General features: G+C 39.3%; 1 protein-coding gene across 8 annotated transcripts in view; it reads right to left on the bottom strand.

Annotated features, from left to right (window-relative positions):
• frmpd4 (FERM and PDZ domain containing 4) overlaps nucleotides 1-18,768 on the bottom strand; it is a 29,874-nt gene extending 11,106 nt beyond the window's left edge. For 2 of the 8 annotated variants that reach the window (XM_068329196.1, XM_068329198.1), the window contains exons 1-4: nucleotides 18,568-18,768; nucleotides 6,763-6,879; nucleotides 1,402-1,583; nucleotides 1,065-1,167 (exon numbers count right to left, since the gene is read on the bottom strand). In XM_068329196.1, coding sequence (XP_068185297.1) covers nucleotides 1,065-1,167; nucleotides 1,402-1,583; nucleotides 6,763-6,879; nucleotides 18,568-18,611 — 446 coding nt within the window. In that variant the 5' untranslated portion in view covers nucleotides 18,612-18,768. Of the gene's footprint in view, nucleotides 1-1,064; nucleotides 1,168-1,401; nucleotides 1,584-6,355; nucleotides 6,495-6,762; nucleotides 6,880-14,869; nucleotides 15,125-18,567 lie in introns of those variants that run through there. The other 6 variants (XM_068329200.1, XM_068329202.1, XM_068329201.1 and 3 more) reach the window with 4 other exon arrangements.
• Nucleotides 18,769-25,040: the final 6,272 nt, after the last annotated feature.

Genomic DNA, 25,040 nt, shown 5'->3' with positions numbered 1-25,040 from the left:
ACATCTCCCTCTGCTAATGCACTGCCTTCACAATTTCATACTAAGACCAGGCGGTTGCCACCAGCCAGTCAAGCAGCGTGAGTCACATTCATCTGCTGAGAAGCAGGAACAAACTCCATCAGCATACAACTACATGATCCGGAATGAGAGCAGGTGGCTGCGGAGATCTAGCAGAAATATTTGTTTGATAAAAATATAATTTTGAATTGTGAAAAAAAGAAAAGAAATAAAATACAATAAAATATAGTAATGACATGATATAAAAGCCGCGTTTTTTTACTAAGAATCCACGCAGGTATCCCAAACCCTCTACATCTTAGGAAAGGTTCCTTGTAGAGCTTAATTTCCTTGATTTCTAAAACGTCCTTGAGTGACGTCTGCTAAAATACACAGTGCAGTCATGTGACAACTATTATTATTATTAATATTGTTATTATTATTATTATTGTTGCTGTTTTTATCCCGACTAGACATTTTTTAATCATGTAGCATTTGTAATGAATTCACAAAATGTCCTGTTTTACATTTAAACTTTCACCTCTTTCACCTTTTTAACAAATTCATTTAAAAAAAGATAGATTTAGCTGATGTGTGCTGCAGGTAAAGCAGCACAACAATTAGTCCAAATTCTATTCTTCCACATACCATCAGGCCATAGGGGCAGTATCCTGCCTGTTGTGGCAAATTATCATGTTATGTCTTGTTAATGCTTGTCTGAGAAGAAGGCACGTCATCTAAGAGGCTTCCAGGCAGATTTTAAAACAGGTTTCATTATTCTGCCCCCACAAAGAGATCAACCAACTTAACTTAAGGTCACGTCTCCACAACCACCACCCTATATAGTTCGTGTTAGAGTTCACCAGGTTGTATAATTGCGTGTAATATGTGACAAGCATGCAAACTCTGCAAAGTCAGTGTGACCACAACCCTCGACAAGAAGCGTTTCTTCACTGAAGAAAGAAATACAGTGGCTTAATTCAGAAAGGCAAGCGCTGAAGCCCTCAATCATGGACAGCAGGTGTAACAACAGTGAATCACCATCTCAGTTTAGAGTGTTGTCATACCTGACAAGGTCAATCACCCTCTCCCTTGGTGCTGAACTGACCGGCTCATCATTAATCATGATGATCTCGTCCCCTGGGATCAGCTTGCCTTCTGATGGACCCCCTGCAAACACACACACCAAAACCCTTGTGAAGTGCTGGAATGCATTGTTTGTCCAGAGGTCCTGTCTTCGATGTCAATAAGTGTTTACTAATGAGTGTTCTTAAGATCAGTTAATCATCAGTGTCAGCTGTAGCAGGTTCTCCTCTCTCCTTTCTGAGAAACCTGTGGTGTTTCAATCTCCCCTGGAGAGTGTTCATGACGAATGGAGTAAATCACTGTCGCACCAGGACTCACCATACAGCTTGGTTTCTTTACCTGGTGTGACTGAACGGACCACCACAGGTTTCTCACTTCCTGCCACAAATCCAAAGCCAAGCACCGGATCTCGTCTCATCTCCACCTTCCGAGGAGTCGGTGGCACAAACCTGTCCCCGTCCAGACGAACCTCCTCTAGGGAGCTGCTCTGGGAGACGTGGCTGCAAGAAGCGAAACGAAACTCATAAATGGTCGCTTTTACTCAGCAAAACTTTGCTTTTATGTGTAAGCCATGTGTAAATATCTCTCTTAATCCAAGCTAAAAGCATTTAACAGGAAAATCCGCAGCTAAATCAATTATTTAATTTATTAAATGATCACCACAAATGCATTCAGAAATGAAAAATTCAAAATAGTGAAGGAAAACTTCAAAGACTCTTAACAATCAGACTTTTGGTTTATCATTTTGATATTTTAAAAAAAGGTGCTGACGCTACACAGATCAATTCATTTATAACAAATATAATAATTCATAAATTACAATTTTTTTATGCAGAGAAAATTAAATGCATAGATTAAAAATGACAATAAATAACAATAAAAATATAAATATTCACAGAAAAGATATCTGCTTTGAAATAAAAAGCGTTGTCTCAAACTGGAACATGTGGGTGTCGATAATCAATCTGTTGTCTGTATTCTTACCCTGCAGATATGAATTGTGGTTGCGGCTTTCTGTAGTACTTATGCTATTTCTGATTTTGCTGCGCTCCTCTAAAGATACAGGACAGCACAACGAGACTGCTGAAACCTCCTGACTGCCGAGTTAGAGGTTTATAATCTTGATGACTGTAAGAATCCTGGCAACAAACCAAGACTGTACAGCTTGTACCTTATACACATGGAACAAAGCATTTCTCTGCATCCTTGTAGCAAAGTTATCACTCCTTTGTGAAGTCAGAAGATATACACAAACTGTAGCATTCAGCTAATCTGTGAACAGTTTAACAGTTTCTCCACATTCTCTGGCTGTGAATGCAGTTGCGTCAGCTCCGTATGTCGCCAACAACGTCGGTTAATTAAAGCTGTCAGGAGACAGTGTGCAATTCACAGTTATTCTTGACACATGTACTATTCACCACTAAATAGTAACAATTAATCTTTCACAGCACAAAGACACAGTGAGATCTGTCAGTCGCAACTCCAAAACTACCAAAAAACAAGGGCAGCAAGATGTTCAAAGTGATTGTCAACAGACATTTTGGAGGAGGATTTAACAATTCTTTCCCAGAGCTGCAAACCAGAACGAACAAAACACATGATCTATCATCAGGATGGAGAACTGGCAAAGCAGGCAACACAAGACAGCAGACATTGGGACAATTATAACAGTATGCAACAGATTTTAATCTTTACCTTTTTATGGTAATATCAATTGTGAACTCATATTCATACTTACAAATATCTAAAACAAAGTGGGGCTCAAATGCTCAATTCTTAAACTGACGTAAAATTAAAAAATAAAAACAAAGAAAGGCTAATATCAAATCTACTCTGGAGGTATAAACTTTATAGGCCAATTCAAGTAAAACAGAGCTTCTATTGTTTGCGGTGGGGTTAAGAGGTCTACAGCGCACATTGACAGCATGGAGAAAACTTTACTAGGACTCATAATTAATCTAAATGTTAGACTGCAATTTATGTCAAGCAGCAGAGACACTGAACAGTCTCCTCTTTTAGTACTGGCTAAAATACTGAACAAGAAGAGCCTGGTGGTCTTCAGAAGGGAGCTGGTCCTCAAATGTCTTCTCTATGTAAATATGGGTAATGGGTGGATGTTTGACTGGTTCATGCAAAAGGAACTGTGAATAACCTTTAGAAAATAAAACACAAACATGATTTCTCCTAAAAGCGGGAGTTGCGAATACTTTGACGGAATTTTGAATTTAATAAGCTATTACTACACTTCTGGAAGGTTTCCCAAAATTGAGGCATTTTACATAAAACTGACTGCTTCTTTGTACAAGGATGACTGTCTCACTCGTCCTCCCACACCTTTGTTTTACTCTGTCTGGTTTTGCAATGCAAAATGAAAGAAGAAAGGTTAATGATGCCTCTGTAACAATATTAAATTATAGTTCTAGAATGTATGTCTTAATGTTATCAAACAACCTTGAAGATGTGGAGCAAAATCTGACCTGCGTGGATTCTAATTTGTGTTTGTTTTCAAATTCAGTGTGCGATTGGTTCAACTCAAACAGTAATACAAGTTAATATAATACTACATATTATAGTAAGTGAGTAAAAGTGAGTGAATGCAAACCTTCAAAAGGTAGCTTGGGTTATCCATGAGGTTTCATTCATTACTGCCACAGGGAGATCTCTGTGCTTGAGATCTCCCTGTGGCAGACCTCCCACTGGAACCTTCATGTCACTCATCTACCCATTGAACAACATAGAAAGAGAATGCTTTGTGGGCCTGGTTGCTCACTAGGTTGTATTCTAACACTCAAAATTTTTTGATGAATCCTGCAAACAGACTGGCAAACTAATTACAAATATAAGTACAAATCCATATAATTGTGGCTACTCAGCCAACCATCTTCTGCACTTGCTGAATATATAGCTATTTAATTTGAAAACTACTTGTAAAAGTTAGCAGCTGAATGTGAAATGCATTTATCCTGCAATGGTTATTTCAAGTGATTAACGTTGAAAACCATTCATGCTAGAGGTTTAAAGAAAGCAGAACATAGATACGATAATGTACAGAAGCAGATAGGAACATTAGTTAAACTAAGGAACCAAAAGTCATATTGCAAAATAAAAGTCATTTGTAAAAAAAAACTGTTTAAATAAAGTAAAACCTCTAACAGTGGTATGGATTCGTGGTGTGGGTGGGCAAACAGACTGTGGAATGTACAAAGCCTGCATTGACAGAAAGGTGGAGGTGGAAATGAACATAACACGCTGACGTATTGTCTCTGTACCTACAAGGTGATTTAAGGAGAAACACTTTATTCACTCATTTATGTTAAAAAACTTTTACTTCCATTGGTATTAACAAATATTATTTAAATGTATAACAATAAGACCTCTTTGTTGATAGATGAATAAAAATAAAGTCCTAGCTTACTACCTTACCTGATCCAGCCTACGTGAATCTGTTTAATAATATATTTTGTCAGCCTGTGCAGGATATCAAACATATTTTAGCTTTTAAATGTAGAATTAAATGTAATAAATTTTAAATTATTTTTTTAAAGGATGCATCGGTTAAATATCTGATTGTAATTAGACATTTAATTTGATAATTGTATTCATGACAATCTCTACGTTGCTGTTAGGTCTACCTACAAACCTCTATTGCTATTTCTCTCCATTCCAAAAAAGTTCATCACCTATTTGTGTGTCGAATGAATTCAGAGATATTCATGTCATATTTACATTGACCGATCCCCTATAAGGTCTGCTTAATTTAGATTTGTGTGTCAACTTTATCTCTAAAACAATCTTAACAGATTGTACACAAATTAAAACCATATGGACTTGTGCATTCAGGAAGAGCACTGTCTCCTCCCCTGCTAGGACACCTGCTAAACATTCTCATTTTGCAAACAGCCATGCATCTAATGATACCTAATCATCATCATCATTAGCAGAGAGTGTAGCTCCGCATCACCCTATGCAGCAATCAGACCCTGCACTGACAGCCATACGGCAAACAAGATGATCGGTAATGAGCGGAAAGAGTTCCTGGCCGGACTGTTAGTGTTTAAACACTATTTTCAGTCTTTTCTTCATAAATCAACTTTTAAGTAAAGCGGTGTAATCATTAGCTAAAATAATGTAAATAATATTGTTGTTGGTTTGACACAGCCCATAATTTATTGGTGCTAAGGTTATATTAGTCCCGTCTGGAGCACAACGTGTTTCCAAATTGTACAACCACAGTCAGTTTTTTTTGGACAGATTTTTTAATGTCTCTTGTCATTTGCTGCTCCCTTCCTATATCTCCAAAACCTTGAAATCTATTTTTCTCTATTAAACACTGTGAATGATTAATGAAGTACAGAACCGCTCTTGAATTCACTTTATCACCTGTGAAGAGAAGCATGCATCCTGTTATCTGGCGCTCAGTCTTCAACATCACAGAAAACTGTTATTTTCTAGATGACATTTACCTCCTGTTAAAAAAATCTTGATAATATAATATACTTATATTAAGTATCTTGAGTAACATTGTAAATATTAAATAGCTCCTGCTTTATTCATGCTCTTCTGTCACGCAGACTAGACATGTGTTCCAAGTCGAGATGCAAAAATTTTAGTATTGGCACCCTGTAGTCCTGACCAACTTGGACGGCCAAAAATAATCATGGACACGGTTTTTTGATTGTGCACAAGTCTCACTAAAATGTAAAAAGATATATTTGGAGCCAATGCACCTCTGTGAGCTGCCTCAAACAGACACACTCTGCATCCAGCACTTTCACTGCTCCTAAATTCTTATATAACTCCTCTGACATCATGCTTCTGATGCTATAAGCCATGTGTGACAAGTGCTCCTGTTCGGTAAACCATGCAAACATTCATTTAGAGCAATGCAGAACACTATTGTGCATGCAATTCCTTCAGACATATTAAACTTGAGGAGCACAACAACATTGTGAACCAATGACACAAGCAAAATGTTAGTAGAAACTGTGAAATCCAGGTGGAACCGGTGGTCACAAATGAAGCAATATTTTTTGGACCTAGTATTATTGCATGTTGCAGGTCAAAAAAGGATAAATCAGCTGAATCAACAGAACAAATGAAACAAGCAGAAGACACACTTGTTACACTGGTACATGCACACACACACACACACACACACACACACACACACACACACACACACACACACACACACACACACACACACACACACACACACACACACACACACACACACACGCACACACACAGCCAGCAGGGAGTTTCATTTTACCTGCCCGCACAGATACCCAGAAGTGCCAATTACGACGGATCAATTACACTAATAGCACTATAACCCAGCATCCTCTGGGGAATGCGCCGACTCCAATATGAAAACAAAGTCCCTGCTCAGGTGGATTTCTTCATGATCAGCAGCGTGCACGCTTCAAAGCCCTCTCCCTGTGTTTGGGAGACTGCACTAGTAGAACTGTGGGTGTGTGAGAGTGTGAGAGAGTGAGACGAGGCGGGGGCAGAGTGTGTGCAGCAGCGGAGGGAACAGAGAATCAGTATTCTGAATGCACAGATGGAGACAGTGTGGAGGCAGTGACGTGGCTGGAATAATCACGGGTTGGCAACGCATCTGAAACATCTGGGATGGAGAACGCTCCCCCTCTGTTTCTTTAAACACAGGGCACTTACTTGATGTAGCAGTCACGCCCCTCTCTACTTGAGCCCATGTCCCATCCATTAGGGGGTCCCTGTGAAGCACTCCAGGTCCCTGATGGGGGTGGCCATCCTGAGGTTTTGGTTCTGTGGCTACAGAGGATGAAAGAAGAGGCAATGCTTAAAATTGGCACGCCTCATATCCTATCCTGTCCATTGAAAATGTAATACTGTTACATAAAAGCATGGCACCTCATGGTGAGTGTAAGTAACAGACAGTAAATGCAGCTTGAAAATAATTCAAAACAATCAAAATAGTATTTGTCAGAGAAATAAATGAGTCACAGGCTGATTTGAAGTGATTCAACCCGGGTGATAAGAAAATGATAAACACTGTTTCACAGTCACACTCGGTGAATACAAATCAAATTAATTACGTAAGCCAGACGCACACGGGGAGTTGTCATGCCTCACTCTTGTGCTTTGAGAGGCATGAAATTGGTTTTATTTCTGGATGTCAGCACGTTCTTTGTAGAAGAAGCCCGGAGGACCTTTCTTATAAAGTGGTTATTTCATTTGCATAATATCATTTGATAAAGTTTTATCAGAGAGTACACCACCAGTCGTCACCATCTTGTCACAAACCAATTCCTCCTGGGTTGCTGTATGCTGGACTGTGACTCTGCTAAGCTGAATTTCTAGCTTTGCCATCACACGTTGTTCCACATACAAAGTCTTTACATGTGCTTCTGCAAGTGGAGCAGAAGCACTGGTTAAAATGTTTTCATCTACCTTTATGTGTGTGGCGCCCCGTCATCATCCTCCCTTTATCTCTGTCTTTGTATCTGCACAATAGTGATGCTGTGAAAGCCATGGCTGCAAGTTTTTGTCACTTCAAAGGCTTGTCTGTTGTGTAACGGGGCTCTTTACATTCATTATTCAAAGCTCCTGTTTCTTCCCTTCTAAATATTTCGCCAGTTACTGTACCGACAATAATACATTTTGTGCATTTGTGCTTGTACTCGAGTGTTCCTCTGGGTGTCACCATGATGATGTCAGTCTGTGTGTGTGTGTGTGTGAAAGATTTTAATAAAATATTGATCAGCATGAGATTCAATTTGAGAGGGACTATTAGTCAGGCACTCATTTTTATCATTAAACCATGATTAGTCATCATATGAACATTTCAAATTGCTGAAAAAAGTTCGTTCTACATTTGAAAAACAGGGAGCAATAAGTTGTTTTCATCAGTCCAGTGGTGTGTTTGGGAAATATTACTGTTTCCACTTGGATATGGATTTATTTGACCCAGTGTACTACATTGGCCTCGCTGTATATTTAGAATACATTTCCTGCAGCTCAAATAATGTGTGTATGTGTGTGTACGTGCGTGTGTGCGTTTGTGTGTATGTGTGGACACAACTGGATTCTGTCTGACGCTTATGAAGCCATGTTCACCTCATTGATGAGTCGTACTTGTTACCCTTCATCTAAGCCCCTGGGGTAATGCGAACAGCAGAGTTAAGAGGAGTAGCATGGGATGTTGCAGAATTACACAATCGGGTCAAGAGTAGGGTTGAGCCGGATAGGATAAAGGATTTTTGACAAGTACGAGCATGGTACGAGTAAAACTTGTCTATACTCGTGCTCTTGCTGAAGGAAAATCCTCATGAACAGCAGTCTCCAACCTTTTTTGCGCCACGGACCGGTTTCATCTAAGATAATATTTTCACAGACCGGCCTTCATTTGCTCGATAATCGTTAATGATGGCAGGACAGATGTAGTCTAATAATAAATCATCCGCAGTGGTTTTATGTAAAATGCAGACATCAACAGACAATAAACAACCTTTTTTTTTGATAATCTCTGTAAAGAAAATAATTTTAAGAAATAATAACATTAAAAACTCGATTCAAGTGACTTCACTGATGAGTTTTATTTTGAATTATAGCGACTTACAATCTGCATTCAATGCAGGAGAAATACTGATCATTTCCAATAAAAGGGTGAACAAGTCAATCAAATAATAATAATTACAATAATGAGAATTAGCAGTTGGGTACCGCTGATCTGGGGGTAACGGGAGACAATGACACCTGAAGTGTGTCCTGGACGTCTGGTCTACTCCGCAGTTTGGTTTTCTTTATGGTCACTGCAGAAAATCCCGCTTCACAAAGACGGGAGGTTGGAAATGGAAGCAGGGTTTTGGATACTTTTTTAATCCAGAACACTGGCGCAGTTGTTGGCACTTAATTTAGGGGTAGCGGCTGGTAACCTGTCATGTGACCAAGACCTGTCAAGCGGGACAGATGAACTGATTCGTCTTTGCGTCATTCCACACAGATAAAACATCTTTTATTTGTGTGGAATCATCAAAATAAAACAATAAAAAAAAGAAAGTCAAACTTTCTGTGCCGCCTAGTACCCAATGTCCCACGGACCGGTACCGGTCCATGGCCCATGGGTTGGGGACCCCTGCTCATAACTGACTGTCTTCATGCTCTGTGATTGGCCAGTCACACACATAGACACATCACTGATTTTCTCCAGCTTGCCTCTATTTCGGTCTATTTAAGGTTATTTGGTGACCTTGTTTCTTGTTTTGTTTTGTTGCACGTACGCGGTGCATTTGACCAGACAGAGCTGAAAACTGCTCTTGTGTCATTGGTCACCGCCTCCACTCCAGTCGTTTTTTTTTTTCTTTGCCTGCTTGCTCTTAGTTTGACACTTTCTCACCTCAGTTCAAATTAATAATTTATATACTGTGTAGATATTTTAACTGTTACATAGCGGGAATGCGGACCCACACATATGCTCTCTCTCTCTCTCTATCTCTCTTTTTATCTCTCGCTCTAAATTTTTTTTAAAAATTAAAAAGAAAAAGAAGATAAAAAATTATGAAGTTGTGTTGAGTGTGACAATTCTTGTTCATGCCTACTTTGTAGTTCATAATATCTTATTGCACACGTTATATTCATTAATGCAGTTCATGTTCTGAGTTCATAAAAAACCTGTTCTGATTTTAATCTCAATTTTGAAGCTGTTCTGTAAATATTTTAAAATAAACAATAAATAAAGCAACTTCTGATCAATCCATATCGATTTCAGACTTAAAATAATGTACCGATTTAAGCCCCATCCATTTCCAGTCAAACCACACCCACTTCCGGGTTAAGCCCCGCCCATTCTAAGTACAACTACAGATACAGATAATTTAGATGATTGAACAGATACAGATACAGATAGCAGTGTACTCGCTCATCCCTAATCAAGAGTGATGAAACATATAACAAGTCAAAGAATTACACTAGACAATATAACAACATACATCCATAGCAGGAATGTGTTTGACCATTTCCTCAAAGTTCTTCTGGATAATGAAGCAGATTCTACTTACAGTTCCAGATGCTGCACCTTCAAATAATGTTTCTCAACTGATCAGCTGTTCCACAAAATCCATTTTATGTCTCTAAGCCACAATGTCTCCGTATTAACAGCACAGTCACAGATACTGTGATCTTTGATTTCATTTGTCTGGAGACCTGAGGAATGTCATGGCACTGAGTCGCCGCTGTCCGCATTACAGAGCTGCTGAAGGTTCACCCACTGGTGGACAGTGAAACTGATCTTCCTCAGTGAGCATAAATAAATGATGCCTGCATAGACACATTGGACTAAGTAATCGAGTTCCAAGTGGGCAAGCCATTCTGCACAATTCATGAATAGGTTACCCAAGAGTCAGTGGGAGGAAAATTAGAACAAGATATTGAAAGTTAGTATATACCGTATGTTCTGAGAGAAGTTCTCTTTGGAGAAACTGCAATAAGAATGCAAATTGAGGTGTTTGTGCACAATTCTGGTCTATGCTTACTATTTAGTCAACAGCAGAAAGTAATCTCTTCAATCCGTTAATTAATTTCATTATTATTTATGTTTATTGTTTATGTTAACACTGTTTACACCGTATGTTTGTATTTTTACACTAATCCTGCTTTATGTGCTTTAAATTGCCCCTTGAGGACAAATAAAGTTTTTCGAATCGAATTGAATTAACTGAAGTAAATTTCAATATTGTTCTTAATTATCAATAAAATGCAACAACATTAGCCTTTGCAAATCTGCCAAGCAATGGTTTTTATCTGCATTAGAAGATCAAGTCTTATTCACATCACAGTTATTGTTTCTCATGCAAATGCATAATTGGTTGATGGGAAGATATATGTGTAACCGTCTAAGAGATAGGGAAAAGATCACTTTTCAGCTCTTCATAAAACTTGCATGAACAATCGGATCCTTACATTATCACAGTAATTCACTTGCACTTTCATCTCTCTGAATACGAAGTGTTTATGAAGAAGCTCTACGGTGTATCTGCACAGGATGAAATGCTGTTAAGATAAGGAGAAACTATGCATTATGGACAAGCTAGCAAGAGCACATTCCAATACGGACACTTGAGTTTGTTTGAATAATTTACACCAACAATCTCCATGACGGTTGAGCTTATGAAACAAATGCCATTATTCATATTTAGGATCACAGAGGTGTATTTTTCATGGGGTCTTCAGAAAGATACATACAGTATATTGTCATTGAGAGGTAGGAATATTTTGATCCCGTTTTCCCTGCTGTTATTGGTTCTTAAGGCTTTCCCAGCATGCACTGAGAGAGACACAAAAATCCTCTCCCAGTCCACAGAGGCATATCAGTTTTCCTCTACATACGCCATCATTGGTTACTCATCACTTTATTCTCTTCTGCTGCAGCCAGTCTGGTATGTGATGAAACACAGGATCTACTGAATCAACACGCTAATTCCTCATGGTTGAGCAACACTTGGAGGTTTGTGGTGCATTAAGAGACTGAGCAACACTCCACTCCTAACAAAGTTGAACAAAAATAGACGGCACTTGATTTTTCACTCTTTTTGAATAACACGGAGCAAAGTATTACAAGAATAACTTAAGACACAGTGAAGAGACAGAGGCGCCACTGATGCTGTGCTCCTGGATTGAACAGAAAACTTGATGCAGACCAAAACCCCTAATATGATTCTGTTTGGATATGAAATCTGCAGAGAGGCAGATGAGATGACCATCTCCTGGGAGGAAGCTCAGGGAGCGGCTCAGACAAAGAGGAACTTCTGTGATCCCAGCTCACTGATTTCCAAAATATTGCTGACCTTTTAGTTACATAATGGCAGGATTTCATGCTTCCATATCTTTATGTGAAAAATACATTGGTTTTTTTGTCCACATTGATTGGCAAGATGTCACTGTCATATGAAGCGACCTCAGCAAAACAAGTTAGACGTCCTGTCCGAAGAGTCTCCTGCTCTAATGTTGAAATTTTCTAACTTGCACTCACTTCTGAATAAGATCTGTCTATTTCCCTCGCTATTCTAACCGAATATTGCATTTCTGTGTTTTTCTTTGGAAGTACTGATATTGTTGCCATGGGAAACAGCACTATCCTGTGCAGCTCTCTGTTGGCTCCACACAGAAAGGTTTTTGGTTAGTTAATCTCCTCTGTGTGGGAATAAAACTGCATCTGGGAAACAGATCCACTTTAATCATCCTGCTATTTTACTGTGAGAGTAAGTCTATAGTTAACGTGTTAGACAGAAAAGCACCATGAAGTTACAAAGAGATGCTGCTTGAGCATCACTCTGGAAAATAACAGGGTATATAGTTCACAACAATCATATACATTTCTATCACACCACATGGTAACATCACATCCAGCTGTTAAAAATAATTAAGACATCTGTGTTGTTATTTTTTCATCATTGCACTGCATTTTCCCAAGGCCTGCATTGCTTAGCATTAATGAAATATAGTGGCGTACAAACCCTGTGGGCAACTACACTTGAATTCTCAAGCAACTCATTGTGTTACTCGTTGTTTTATGCTAAAATCTCTAAAGGACAGAAGAAAATGGTCGCCTGAGACCTCATGCACCATCCAGCTGGCTCCCATTTCTGACCCTGAGCCATTTCTGAACAACTCCAAATGACAGATCTTTTGGTCTTTGTGTACTCTGATGAACATATAGGCTAATCAATTTGTCTAGCCCAGTGATTTCCTGTGCAAAAAAAGTTTGTAGAAGAACCCTTACTCACAAAATCCAATGTAATAGATTTTATTACATGAACCTGAATAAGGTCATGCAGTCCAGAAATGTCTCATCCAGAAAAACACAATTTGTAAACCCATTAATTTGAATGTGAAAATACAAAAAAATAATATCATAAATTATCTGAATATTTTTTAATGCATGCATTGCAAGCAGTCACCACAAATAATTTCTCAGCTACCATACTGAGTCTGCAATCACTCTGATGGAGTGATAATTGACAGTTTACCCATTAATCACATTCATTAACTGCACCAATGGGATACATTTAAAGTGTCACAGCACTTCCAGCTAAATTAAGCCAGAGTTATACATGGAAAGATTAAAACAAAGCTGCTTAAACTACTTTGATCAAATGACTCAAACTTGCCGTTTTAGACAAGAAGAGAGTGCAAGAATTTGTTATCTTGCAATAAACAAATGTCAAGTACGTGAAAATGTTTGCAAGCTTGAAATACAGCTTAAAAATCAGGACATTAAAGCAAAAACATGCTTTGGCTTCTGACAAACACATCTGGAGGCGTTGCAAGGCAGGAGGAAGATATAATAAATTCAAAGTCATTTTCATGTGGATCTAGAAATACATACACTGGGTCTCCCTCTAAAATGTTTCATCAGCCTTTGCAAAACAACATCCTGCTGACTTAAATTCTTGTTGGCAGCTGAGCATGAGGAAACAGAGAAAAAAAAAAACCGAGCAGTGTAGCAGTGGTAACTCATAATCAGAGATAGCATTGTGTAGCATTATTAAGAGTGACAGGATGCACTGACGTTGGTGATCCGTCGGGAGCTGCATCATGCTACCATGCTGAGGAATGCTAACTGAAAGACATTGTTCCCATCATTTGATTTAAAAAAAAAATAAAATCATGTTTTACTGTAGGAATATAAAAAATAAAAAAAAAAGCTGTGATTTGCAGGCAAAAAAATTGTAGTGTATCACTAAGCTTCAAAGCTGAAATAAATTATTGTTAAACAAAATTAGTCTGTCTAATAAAAAAAAAAATGCCAACGCAGTCTGCTGATGACTCATAAGTGAAGTGAAATGCAATGAATAGTCATTCCTGTAACATAAACAGCTTCTGATTTAATATTTCACGTTTATAGGATTAGCTGTTCCCATCACTCGCTGCCTCTGATGGAGCCAAATCCCCTAGGAGGATTACCATCCACCGGTCAGATCAATCTAGCAGACCTATGGATGCTGAGGTGAGGTGTCATCCTGGCAAAGAGTGAATTTCTCATAACTTAAAAACATATTCTTATTGCATATTTGAAATTACTTCCTCCAAAATAAAGAAACTCCTATTTTTATATCTCAATTTTTGACATTTTATGAATGAGAAGCAGAAGACTAATAATAAAAAAATGAGTCATTATATTTCATTTTTTAAATATAACCCAGCTTGGGTTTGTAGTGTTCATCTTCTTGCTCATAACTTGACCAGTCAGACAGTTTTAGATGACAGCTGATATTGATTGTAATTCATGTTCAGAAAAATAAGAAATAAGATATCTGTAATTACCAAACTACCAAAAATGACTCTACTGTGATTTGGTCATATTTTCCCATTAACCTTGAGCTGAAGTGATTTTAAAATCTGAAACTAACGCGGCTACTGTAATTCTCCAAATCATGTATGTTTTCATGACATCGCTACACACATAAAGTAACAGCCTCTGTTTGTACTGTAAGGAATTTACCAACTTATACACAGTTTAAATACAAGAGCCGCATCAGCTTCTCATCCACCTCCACTCCCATTTACCCCACTTGCCCATTCATTTCATGTCATACATGACTGCACAACTTGCTCTCTTGAGCAATCAATAACTCAGTATTTTTAATTATCCTCCTCCACATGTGATTCATGTGTCACTCTCCAAACCGTGTCTGTATGGACGTACATGAACACCCCCCCCTGCCACCACCACCACCACCACCACCACTAGATAACAGGCACATTCACAGCCAGGCAAACGCACAGCAGCATCCATCAGACTCACCCTGCCAGCTTTGGCATCTTCACAAAGCTGAACACATCCATGTGTGCTGCAAGACTGCAGTCACGGCTACAAATCTACAATCTACTTCACTCCGGCTCCATTGTCCCACACTATCTGGCAGTGAGGAATAAATAATGCAGGAAAAAAGTAGAGCTTCCACAAGTCAGGTTGAGAGATTAGTCCTGTTGTCTTAGCTTCTGCATGGCTGAGTGATTGGTGCGTCCTCGTCTCAGCAGCGCATATTCACAGCCCATGGAAAAGGATCTAGCCAGGCAGTCTCTCTCCCCCCCACCCCACCCCTGTTACATCCTTCAAAGCATGCCTGTGTTAGCTGCACTAAGCCACCTTCATTTAATTTCTATCGCGGTGGAATGATGTGTGGGAGCTGCACAGTAACAACAGCTCTAGAGAGAGGCAGAGGGAGCCAGAGCCAGGGGCAGAAGGAGAGAGGGAGGGACAGGGGTGGCAGCCCTAGTGGTGGTGGTGGTGGTGGGGGGGGGGGGGTTGGAGTGGAAGAAGGAAGAAACGAGGATGTTGTGTGTGTCCATGGAAGCAAAGGCCACGAGAATCACTATTAAAGGATGCAGTCTGATTCCGAGAATTCCCCCCAAAAGGTTCGACTCGTCAATCCTCAGTCAAACGGCGTGTCGTCCAGAAAGATTGAGAAAAGACAGCGACTAACCTGAATGATGTGCACATAACATGAGTGTTGATCCAAAAGAGGAACAGGAGGACCTGATATATTCCCACCTCAAGATGATGTTTCTGCCTCACAGATGCTCATATTTTACACTGCATTCGTTTAAACCTTTTGAAATGTTTCAGCTGCTAAATTCCCGTTTTGAACTAGGCCATCACGAAAGGGCCCGCAAAACATTTTAACAATCAACATCACAGATAAACACACAGCCGATGAAATGTCCTCAGCGGGGGATCAGGATTGTTAGATCAACATATGTAGAATGGAATTCCATTGTAGTAAAAAAGAGACAAGTGGATGTGTGGGATTAATCAATGTCCCGCAGGGAGAAGATGAGATTTTTGTGATTCAGGAAGTCATCTGTATGCTAGCAGACGCCTGTGTCATTTCCTTGTGATATTTCTACATGTCTATAAATTTTCATGTCTTGCTCCATCTAATCCAACATGGGCAGCAGTTTCAATCGCCCAGATGTTGGTGTGCTGATCACTGAGCAGGGGAGCCCTGAGATAATAGAATTCAGCTAAAGGGTAACGCCACGTTTCAGCCCCATCAACAAGTCGCCATGCATCTATTTTTCCAAACAGGTAGGATCACCACTCATAAATCAAATACGAGTCAGGCCACCTCTGTTGGAGAATACTCTGATCCAGTGAGATGTGATGCTTCTTCATGTGGCTCAGACAGCTCTGACAAAAAAAAGAACCTCTTACAGGTAATAGAGACAATTTGTTCTGTCTTGATCCGTGATGGGGAACACAAAGCACACAAAGCAAACTTCAAATGTACTCCATAAAAAGGCATCTCTATTTGTTAAATTGGGCTTGAATACAGCTATTTACCACGAACAATGAACCATTCATAAGCTGAGACACAAACAAATCACAGTATTGTCAAAATGTGCTTAAAGTGTGAAAAGAAGAAGATCCCTTACCCGGTCACATTCAGTGGATTTCCCTATTGGGAGCCTGACAGAATGATAATCACTAGAATCAATAAAAAATGTCAGGTGGTAACAGAGAAACAGAATCAAATACATAGAATGCAAATTTAAGCAAAGATTTATTACTGCTTCCACAGTCAAGCAGCAACCGTCCTATATTAGAGTGCCACAACTTGTAAGGCTCAATGCAGGGTGAGTCAGCGTGGCTTTGTTGAGACTGATACATGCAATAAAAAAATGTTGCCACTTCCACTCATGCTCATTTTTTGTCTGTCGCCATGGAAAAATAAATGACAAGATGGGCAAAAAAGTGAACCTGTGTATTGTCCCTGACAGACTATCACTTAAATCTCTATCTATGGATAGACTTGATGTCTTTGTTTAAAAAATAAAATAAAAATGAATCACATTCTAACGTTCACTTTCATGGTAGCGCATCTCAGATAGATAGAATAGAACAGGCAGTTTTGTTGTCGATGCTGATTATTTTTGTGTCGCGTACACAAATACATCAACGATGCACTGATGAGCGTGGAGACTGCTTACATCAAATGCGAGACTCAGCATATTCTGGATAGCCGTGTTTGTCTACAGGCTCAGGGCCCAGAGGCCAGCACCATGAACGGCAGAGAATATTAAGGTCAGACAGAAGCGTGATCTAAGGAGACTACGATTGAAGCTTTGACCGCTAAAACCCCCGCTGCCTTGCTGATCCCTAACTCTCCTCTCTCAGAGTAGCTTTCTAAAAGCTGATTTCTGTTGTTCTGGCTACGCTTGGCCACTTAAAACCTGGCAGTGCTCAAATTTTGCAAGTCCTGCCTTAGAATCACGTTGCTTGCTTTGTCAAGGATAAAATAAGCAGAGCACAGCCACTTTGAATAAAGCACACACCATTGCAGGTAGTCAGATAGAGGACAAAACAGCACATGAATGCTAGGTGTTATCTGGACACATCCAAAAAGGTGCTTGTGAGATAAAACACAGATAAAGCAGCATTAAGGACTTCACTGTGCAGCACAAACATGACTGTAGCTTTGACTGTACTGTGATGATGTGATCCCAAATTAGCATTAGCGACTCTCACACCTCAGCAGTGGTCACGTCAGCTAGCGACTCTCGCCGCACTTTTTCAACCATCTCATTTGCAATGTTCTATAAATTTGCATGCTTCTTAGTATGCACCAGCCAATGAACCACCTGGACTTCTCCCATATGTTCGCGCAATGCAAATTATGCCTGTTTATTCGATGAATAAGACAGGTTTTAGGTAGGAATCTGGAGATCTGAATGCTGTTTTCCTATGAATATTAAGCAGTATGACTAATTGTGATCAGAACTGACGTGTTACCTGAATGAATTATGTTGTGTTTTCAAAAATATCATAGATGTGGTTTGTCAATTTAACAGCACTTGCTATAAAAGGTCAAAATAGTACCTGGAGGCTGTAAGCTGTTCAGCAAATGAACCAAGTCGACGGGGATGCTTGAGAAATTTATGTGCCTGGCTTTAAACACGTTTGGTATATCCATCCATACCATCATCGTCTACATGTTCCCTTGTGGGTTGCTGAGGGATGAAACCTCACACAGCATGCACTGGGCAGATGGCTCGATACACCATGGACATTCTGGCAGTCTTTCAAAGCTGTACAAACTGCTGTTAAGAATCTCTTGCACATTATTTTTCTCATCAACTTGCTAAGTAATCTATTATAAATCTAGCTAAATGCAAACAAAACTTTGCTTTTAAACATCCCAGGAAGTAAAAAGCATGCACAATACTTGAACTGCGGTCATGAGATTATTATTAAACACAGCTTCTCTGTTTCTACTATAAAAAATATGGGTTAAAAGGGTTTATTAATCCAAGCAGAGAAAAACTTCCCATGTAGAGTATTGTTAGTTGTCATCAAATGGATTATGTAAAGCTGAACTGTCTCTGCTTCCTCTAGCGTATACTATATACGGTCCTACAACAGCCATTGGTGCTCTGATCAGATGTGACTGAATTATAAAGTAAGTGCAGAGCACAGATCTAGAGGACATGAATACTTACTGTATGACAGTAAAGATGCCAAGATCACTGTCCTCTGGCTCCATTATGATGACAAGTCTTTAAAGCTCTACTCTGTTTATCCTCTCCAGGCCGTTCAAGCGATGCTCTCGTGGCTCCCGACTCCTAAGTTTGTCTCTTTTTAATTTTCACTTTCAAAAGATGACCAAGCTTTCCTAACTAAGTCATTCAGTTATGATTACATACAGTACCCCTATCCAACTGAGTGACCGGTGCCCCGGGGGGGGAGGAGACCGAGCTTGTTGCTCCTGCCTCAGTAATGAAATAACATCAGATTCCGGGCCAGTGCATCAGAAAAGGCAGAGGGATCAATGGTGGACAGCTGGACTCCAATGAGCTAAGTCAGAGTTCTCATGGAAAATGTGAGGCTTTGGTGCGATTCACCTGCAGTGTATTTCAGCTTGATTCTACTGGTCCGACAAGAAGATATAAATCACATTTTACTGCTTCCTGCAAATGAAACAACATCTCTGCGTTTCATCCCAATGGTGTAATTCACAATATTTCAGTATACAACCAAGCTGCAGTATCTGAAATATTAATCTGATCCCACTAAGAGGCATTTGGAGATGGCATGTGTTTTACCATCCACGAAAGCTTAAAAAATTAAGCTTCAAACATAATCCAAACTCTATCACTATCTGCCAGCCACCTGTCACCCTTAACAGAGCCAAACCTAAATCCTATATAAACCAATGAATTAGATCTTAACCTAAATGTTATGCAGTGGCATCAGGTATTATTTTATTATTCATACTTTCAAAATCTAATGTCAAATGCAGCTTGTCACTATATGTTTTTAATCGAATGAATATAGCGCCTTTAATATTTCTCTCAGGTGCACATTTAGGATTTTTAGGCCATTTTGACATACTCCCATGACATTTCAACAACATGATAGTTCACGCTACGTTACGGCATGCAGACTCTCTCATGCGTGAATGGCATTCACAGTCTTCCATTACTTATGAACTGAGGCACGTGTCTTTGCCTCTTCAGGCAAATAGAATTGCTTGCATAATATGTCCCATGGCATGTACATGTCACAGTCTGTGGAGGCCCAGGTTCAGCTGCCCGTAGAAGACAGATTGACTGTGTTCACACTGCGTTTCATAAAAACATGTCTTGCTATATATATGTATCCCATACCAACAACTACCATTGCAAAAGTGCACACGGTGTACACACAAGCTGAGCATGACGACATGGCCACAGTGGAGTGCTGTGAGGTTAAAGCAGTAAAGAGCATGCTTTTGTATGAGATAAATACTGCACATGAATCTATCCAATCATGTGGCTTGACACCCACCCCTGGGCCAGAGCGTGTTGCATAGTGTCCTGTTTTTCATGGCATACAGGCCAGACCACTTAGAGTGGGGTTGAGCAGGGGATGCTCAAAGCACTACAACCCTCTACAGTGGTCACAACTACAAATCACATTTTCCATATTGTCTTGGGGTCACAACAGTGATGAATTAAAATGGATATGATTGGCAGTGTGCGTTCTCAGACTGATCTCATTTAACGTGCTGTTCACTCCGCATGAGTTGATGGCTCATTTGTTCGGTTAAAACAAAGTGAAGCTGCATGCTTCATTACAGATCGCTTCAACAACTTATTTGATGGCAGCACACAGTTCTGAACGTATTAATAATTATTCAAATAAACTTAAGGGCATATGAAAAAAAAAAGTGTTCTAGTTCTGCAAAATGACTTAAACAGTGGTTTCCATGCTCCCACATGCATGCAATTGTTTTCAGCTCATCAAAGCAGATTTGTGCTTCACATAATAACTGCAAGGAAGTGACTTTTTCATTACTCTGTGGAGCAGAACAAACAGAAGATGCAGTCATTTGCATAAAATGATGAGAGTTGCACCATGCAGAACAGGAAGTCTCTAATAAGAGCAACTGCGGGGCCCCAATGTAAGGTTATAGTTGTATATTTATAAGGCTTTAAACTGCACTTCTTCCAATAATGTGATTTACATTATTTGGCAAAAAATTTGAATTGGGATAATTAACGTTTTTGCAATCACAGAAAATTAGGAAACAGATCATTAATCATAATTAACTAAACAAGTTGGAAGCCCATTAACTGAGTCACAGCTTTCAAATTCTGAACAGTATTTCTGCTGTATAAATCAAACATTAAGTTGCACTATTTAATGAAACTGTAATCTCAGACTTTTGTTTATAATTACTTTTTCTCAGGCACGATTAACTGTCTGTAAAATAGAACCCCAACAGGCAACAGCTCCCCTGATACAGCTGAATGTACTCATATCACAGACAAGAGGTACACAGGAGTCAATCGCAGTCAATGAGATAGTGGGATATCACATTCCTCAAATCAGATACACACTCCCACGTCAACACAATACCTAAGCCCCGCCCCGCTGGCCGGGGAGGATAGGATAGGGTTCAAAGCAGCCAGCAATTATTTGTAATATGGGAGAAAAATCAATGTGCCCGTGGAAAGCTGTTAAGGTCACCAAGCCAACATCGTCACTGTTATCAGAAGCATTGCATCCCTGCAGGCTGGGCTCTAAGCCTATCAGTCAGCATCAGTCATCTGTAACCACAACTATTAGTCTGATAATATTAAAGCTAATTGGTTGGTGCATGTCATCATGGTAGAGTGGAAATGTACAGATTTCAGTCAGCTATAAATACAGATTAAAACTCTCACATCACAAAAGAAATGACTTTATTTAACTATTTTCTATTGCATTTTTATACTAGAGCTACAAAGTTCTGCAAACTAATATTTACAGTCTGTTGGTAATGATGCAATTAAAAATTTGATTAGACACCAAATCTAGACTCCTGTCTCCTGAATGACACATTATATTCAGGGACATTTATCAACTCTATGCCAGTCATTTAAAAGACTTAGCAGTGGAAAAACGAGGTGAAACAGCATCAAACTCACCTCTGCTGGTCTTGGTTTTCATCCAGATCGGTGCTAACACATTCATTTTTTCCATTGTGAACTATTTCCATGTCTTTGCTCCCCTCGTGTAGAAACTCCCAGCTGGAACTGATGGAGGGCAAACACTGAATGTGGACTCTTTGAGGGGTGGAGAAGATACTGGCAGTATGGCACTAGGATTAGGTACTGGGAGGGGAGGCCTCCTTGAAACACTGATAGTGTTACATGAATTCTGTTAACGGAAAGGGGATATTCAGGAGAATGAAAAATCAATATGCTGTGGCCAGTAATGTTTGAAGGATCAGACTGAGTGGAAATATGAGATGACGTGGCCCTACCCTCATCCAGAGACTGCTACTGTAAATGGTTAATCAAAGGCTTGTGTGACATCTAGATTGCATTTTCCACTCACCATTACTCCCATTTTCCCCTTCAGTGTGGAGAAGATGTGCTATCAAATGGAAGAGATGGTAATCAGAGTAATAACAGCAGTCACCAGTCTGGTGTAGCTGCACTCCGCTAATGGGTGTTGTCTTAACATCCCATATTTCAAAAGACAAAAGATTTGTTTTGTTAACTTCTGCACTGAATACATTAACAGCAGGGGGGCATAAACATGAGCAAAACACATGTTTGATTCCATGTCTGTTCAACCCCCCCCCCCCCCCCCCCAAAAGAGTCTGTGATGACTCACTAATTCAAAACGTTGCATCCTCTGCTGTGTTTAATCCTTTATAACATTTTGTTGAAAATGATTAAAGAGAGACAAGATAGCTAATGCAATCAAACTGGATTTCCTCCACAAAGTTTTAAATCCCATCAAATTATGACAATTTGAGGCAGAACCAAGACCTTTATGTTTTAGTTTATTGACTTCTTGTCAATATGTGTACTCTAATTCAGGATAAATAGATGTCATAAACAGAGTTGCAAGTGTAAAATGTCCAAAGGTGCTGTTTCATTCTCTTTTGGAGGCCCGCTAGGACAGATTATCTTTAATGTGTATAATTAAGGGTTTATACCAGTATGATGCCATTGGCTGCTTCTATGAAATCTGTTCTACACAGTACACCAGCGCAGACAAGTGACAGAAAGGAGGCACTGCGTGTCATTAAAGCTGAATTCAGTTGGGCTTTTACCAGAGTTCCCTCATTTACGTTAATACTAACAGATTTAAAATGTTATGTGAAGCTCTTTGCAAATTTAATGGAACTTGCCAACAGGATATTGTACATAAATTTGACCTCATTGAAGTCAAAAAAATATTTCTTTTTATGATGCTTCTTCGAATATCCAGTTTAATTTAGCATTTACAGTGATACCAATAGAAAAATCGGATCAACTATAGTATCTGTAGTAAAAGAGGCTCGTTTTCAGCAAGGTGATAACAAATGACTTCACTGTGTAGAATACTGGTGCATTGGATTTGATTTCATATTGTATTACCCAAACATTGTGAAAACACTGGAACTCACACGTTAAACTATCTAATCTGTCAAAATGAATAAAATTAACACAGGTTAAGAATGATAGTTATCTAATGAAAATATTATAGCTTCTTTAATTTAAGCCTAATGCTGATACTGTAGAATACTATTCTGTTGTATAGGTACAGGTATTGCCTCCACTGCGTGCAGACCCCATTGTGGTAACAAAAATATATTAGAACAGAAAACAGGTTCACAATGGGGCAATTTTATTCATTCTAATTATATTTGGGAATAAGGGACTCATGTGCGCCAGAGTTTATGATTGACTTTAAGAACCTATTACTAGTGTGATTTGATTTCAATCAAATTACCACAGACAAAACCTCAGATGATCACTCTGCACAGACAGGCATTACATTTAACAGGAACCAGTAACCACCTTTTATTAAAAGGAAAACACAGCAGTGTTAAAAATAAGCCCATGTTATACACAAACAGCTAGCATTTTGGTAATGAATACTGACTGGACATTTAACAATCTACAATTTTTTGCAACCTTGAAATCTTTCCTCAAACTCTAGCAGTTTACAGGTGATGTTGAAGGAAAATGTAACTAACATCTCATGGAGGAGCAGAAAGACATTCTGACAGTCAAACATAGATCTTCCTAATGTAATAGCAATACTGGAATGTATAGTGTAGAAAAATGGATTGTCGCATGGCACATGATACCAATGCAGGAGAGGTGGCAAAAACTATTTTTATATTCTCTCAATAGATACAAAACACAATGAATGAAAAAAAAAATAATTTCCCCACATAAATTTTTAATTTGATTAATGGGATTTTGCTCCACTTTCACACTGTGTCTCTCGAGCACCCCTTCATATACCTAAAGAGAGGCATGTCTCCATTACCATCAGAATAACCCCGTCAACAAACCAATGAAATTCTTCAACTCCATCACTGGTGAGCGTTAAAAAAAAAATCACACTTTTTCAGGGCTCTACATATACATAGTGGTCTTCCCTAACCCGACCAACTCCTTGAATCTGGTAAACAAACGCTTCCTGCATCAGTAGATATCTGGAGTTGTAGGAATTCATGGCAGATGCTGAGGAACAGTGTGGGCGCGTTACCGCCATCTAGTGGACAGTAGTTTAGTTGTCGGCTCTTCACTACCAGGAGAATTTCGCCTCATGTTATGCTGACTCATGCAGGCATCAGAAGCATCTTCCTCATAAATAATCAGCCAGTACTGAAGTGTAAACTTCCAATGCATAAATAATTAAATGATTAATTAAGTAATTTTAACTTTAGGCATTAAAATAACTCACCTGATGGCACTGACAAAAGGTCTTCATCATCATCATCATCATCATCATCATCATCATAGAGATGTTCATATAATCAGATTCAAAGCAGAGTCTGTCAGCTTTCATCTGATATTCTAATGCCACAAGATAACTTATCTAATAAATTATAAGAACAATTATCTCCCACATACTGTACATCCCCATAGAATACTGCATGGTTCCAGTGAGACAGTCTGAACTGCCCTCCTATCAAGAGCCTGTACATTACACCTCATGCTATTATATTTTGTAACATCACTGGACAGTATTGGAAAATAGCTCAGCTGGGGCAAGAACTGCAATCACTATGTTAATTCAAAAGCATAAAGTGCATTTCACAAGGAAACGCCGTATGAGCAAATGTTTATTTCACCATCCCATAAACTCCCGGGCCTCCACTTATCCCAACAAGAGATGACATAACAGGAAGTCTGCTGGGATTCTGCAGGGAGTCTTACTTCAAACCTCACCACCATCACCAAATAAGTGGATCAAACGCAAAGCTGCCCTCTTATCGCCACTTCCCCTGTCTGTTTGGTGGGCTACGGTATCTGATAAAACCTTATCATTGCTATTCAGTGCTAGTTCACATGTCATGTTATCACACAGGTCCCTTCCCTGGAGCTCCCACAGGAAGGGTCTATTCCCAGGGCACCACATGCCAAGTATCTTGACTGCCTCATGGTGAGGAGAAATGCAGTGCAGCCCAAAGAATGACTGAATTTTGGGATAGTCT

Source organism: Antennarius striatus, chromosome 12 (genome assembly GCF_040054535.1).
Source record: "Antennarius striatus isolate MH-2024 chromosome 12, ASM4005453v1, whole genome shotgun sequence".
NCBI classification, from domain to species: Eukaryota; Metazoa; Chordata; class Actinopteri; order Lophiiformes; family Antennariidae; genus Antennarius; species Antennarius striatus.
Note: the sequence above shows the minus strand (reverse complement) of the source record. Positions and strands in the feature narration are given on the sequence as shown.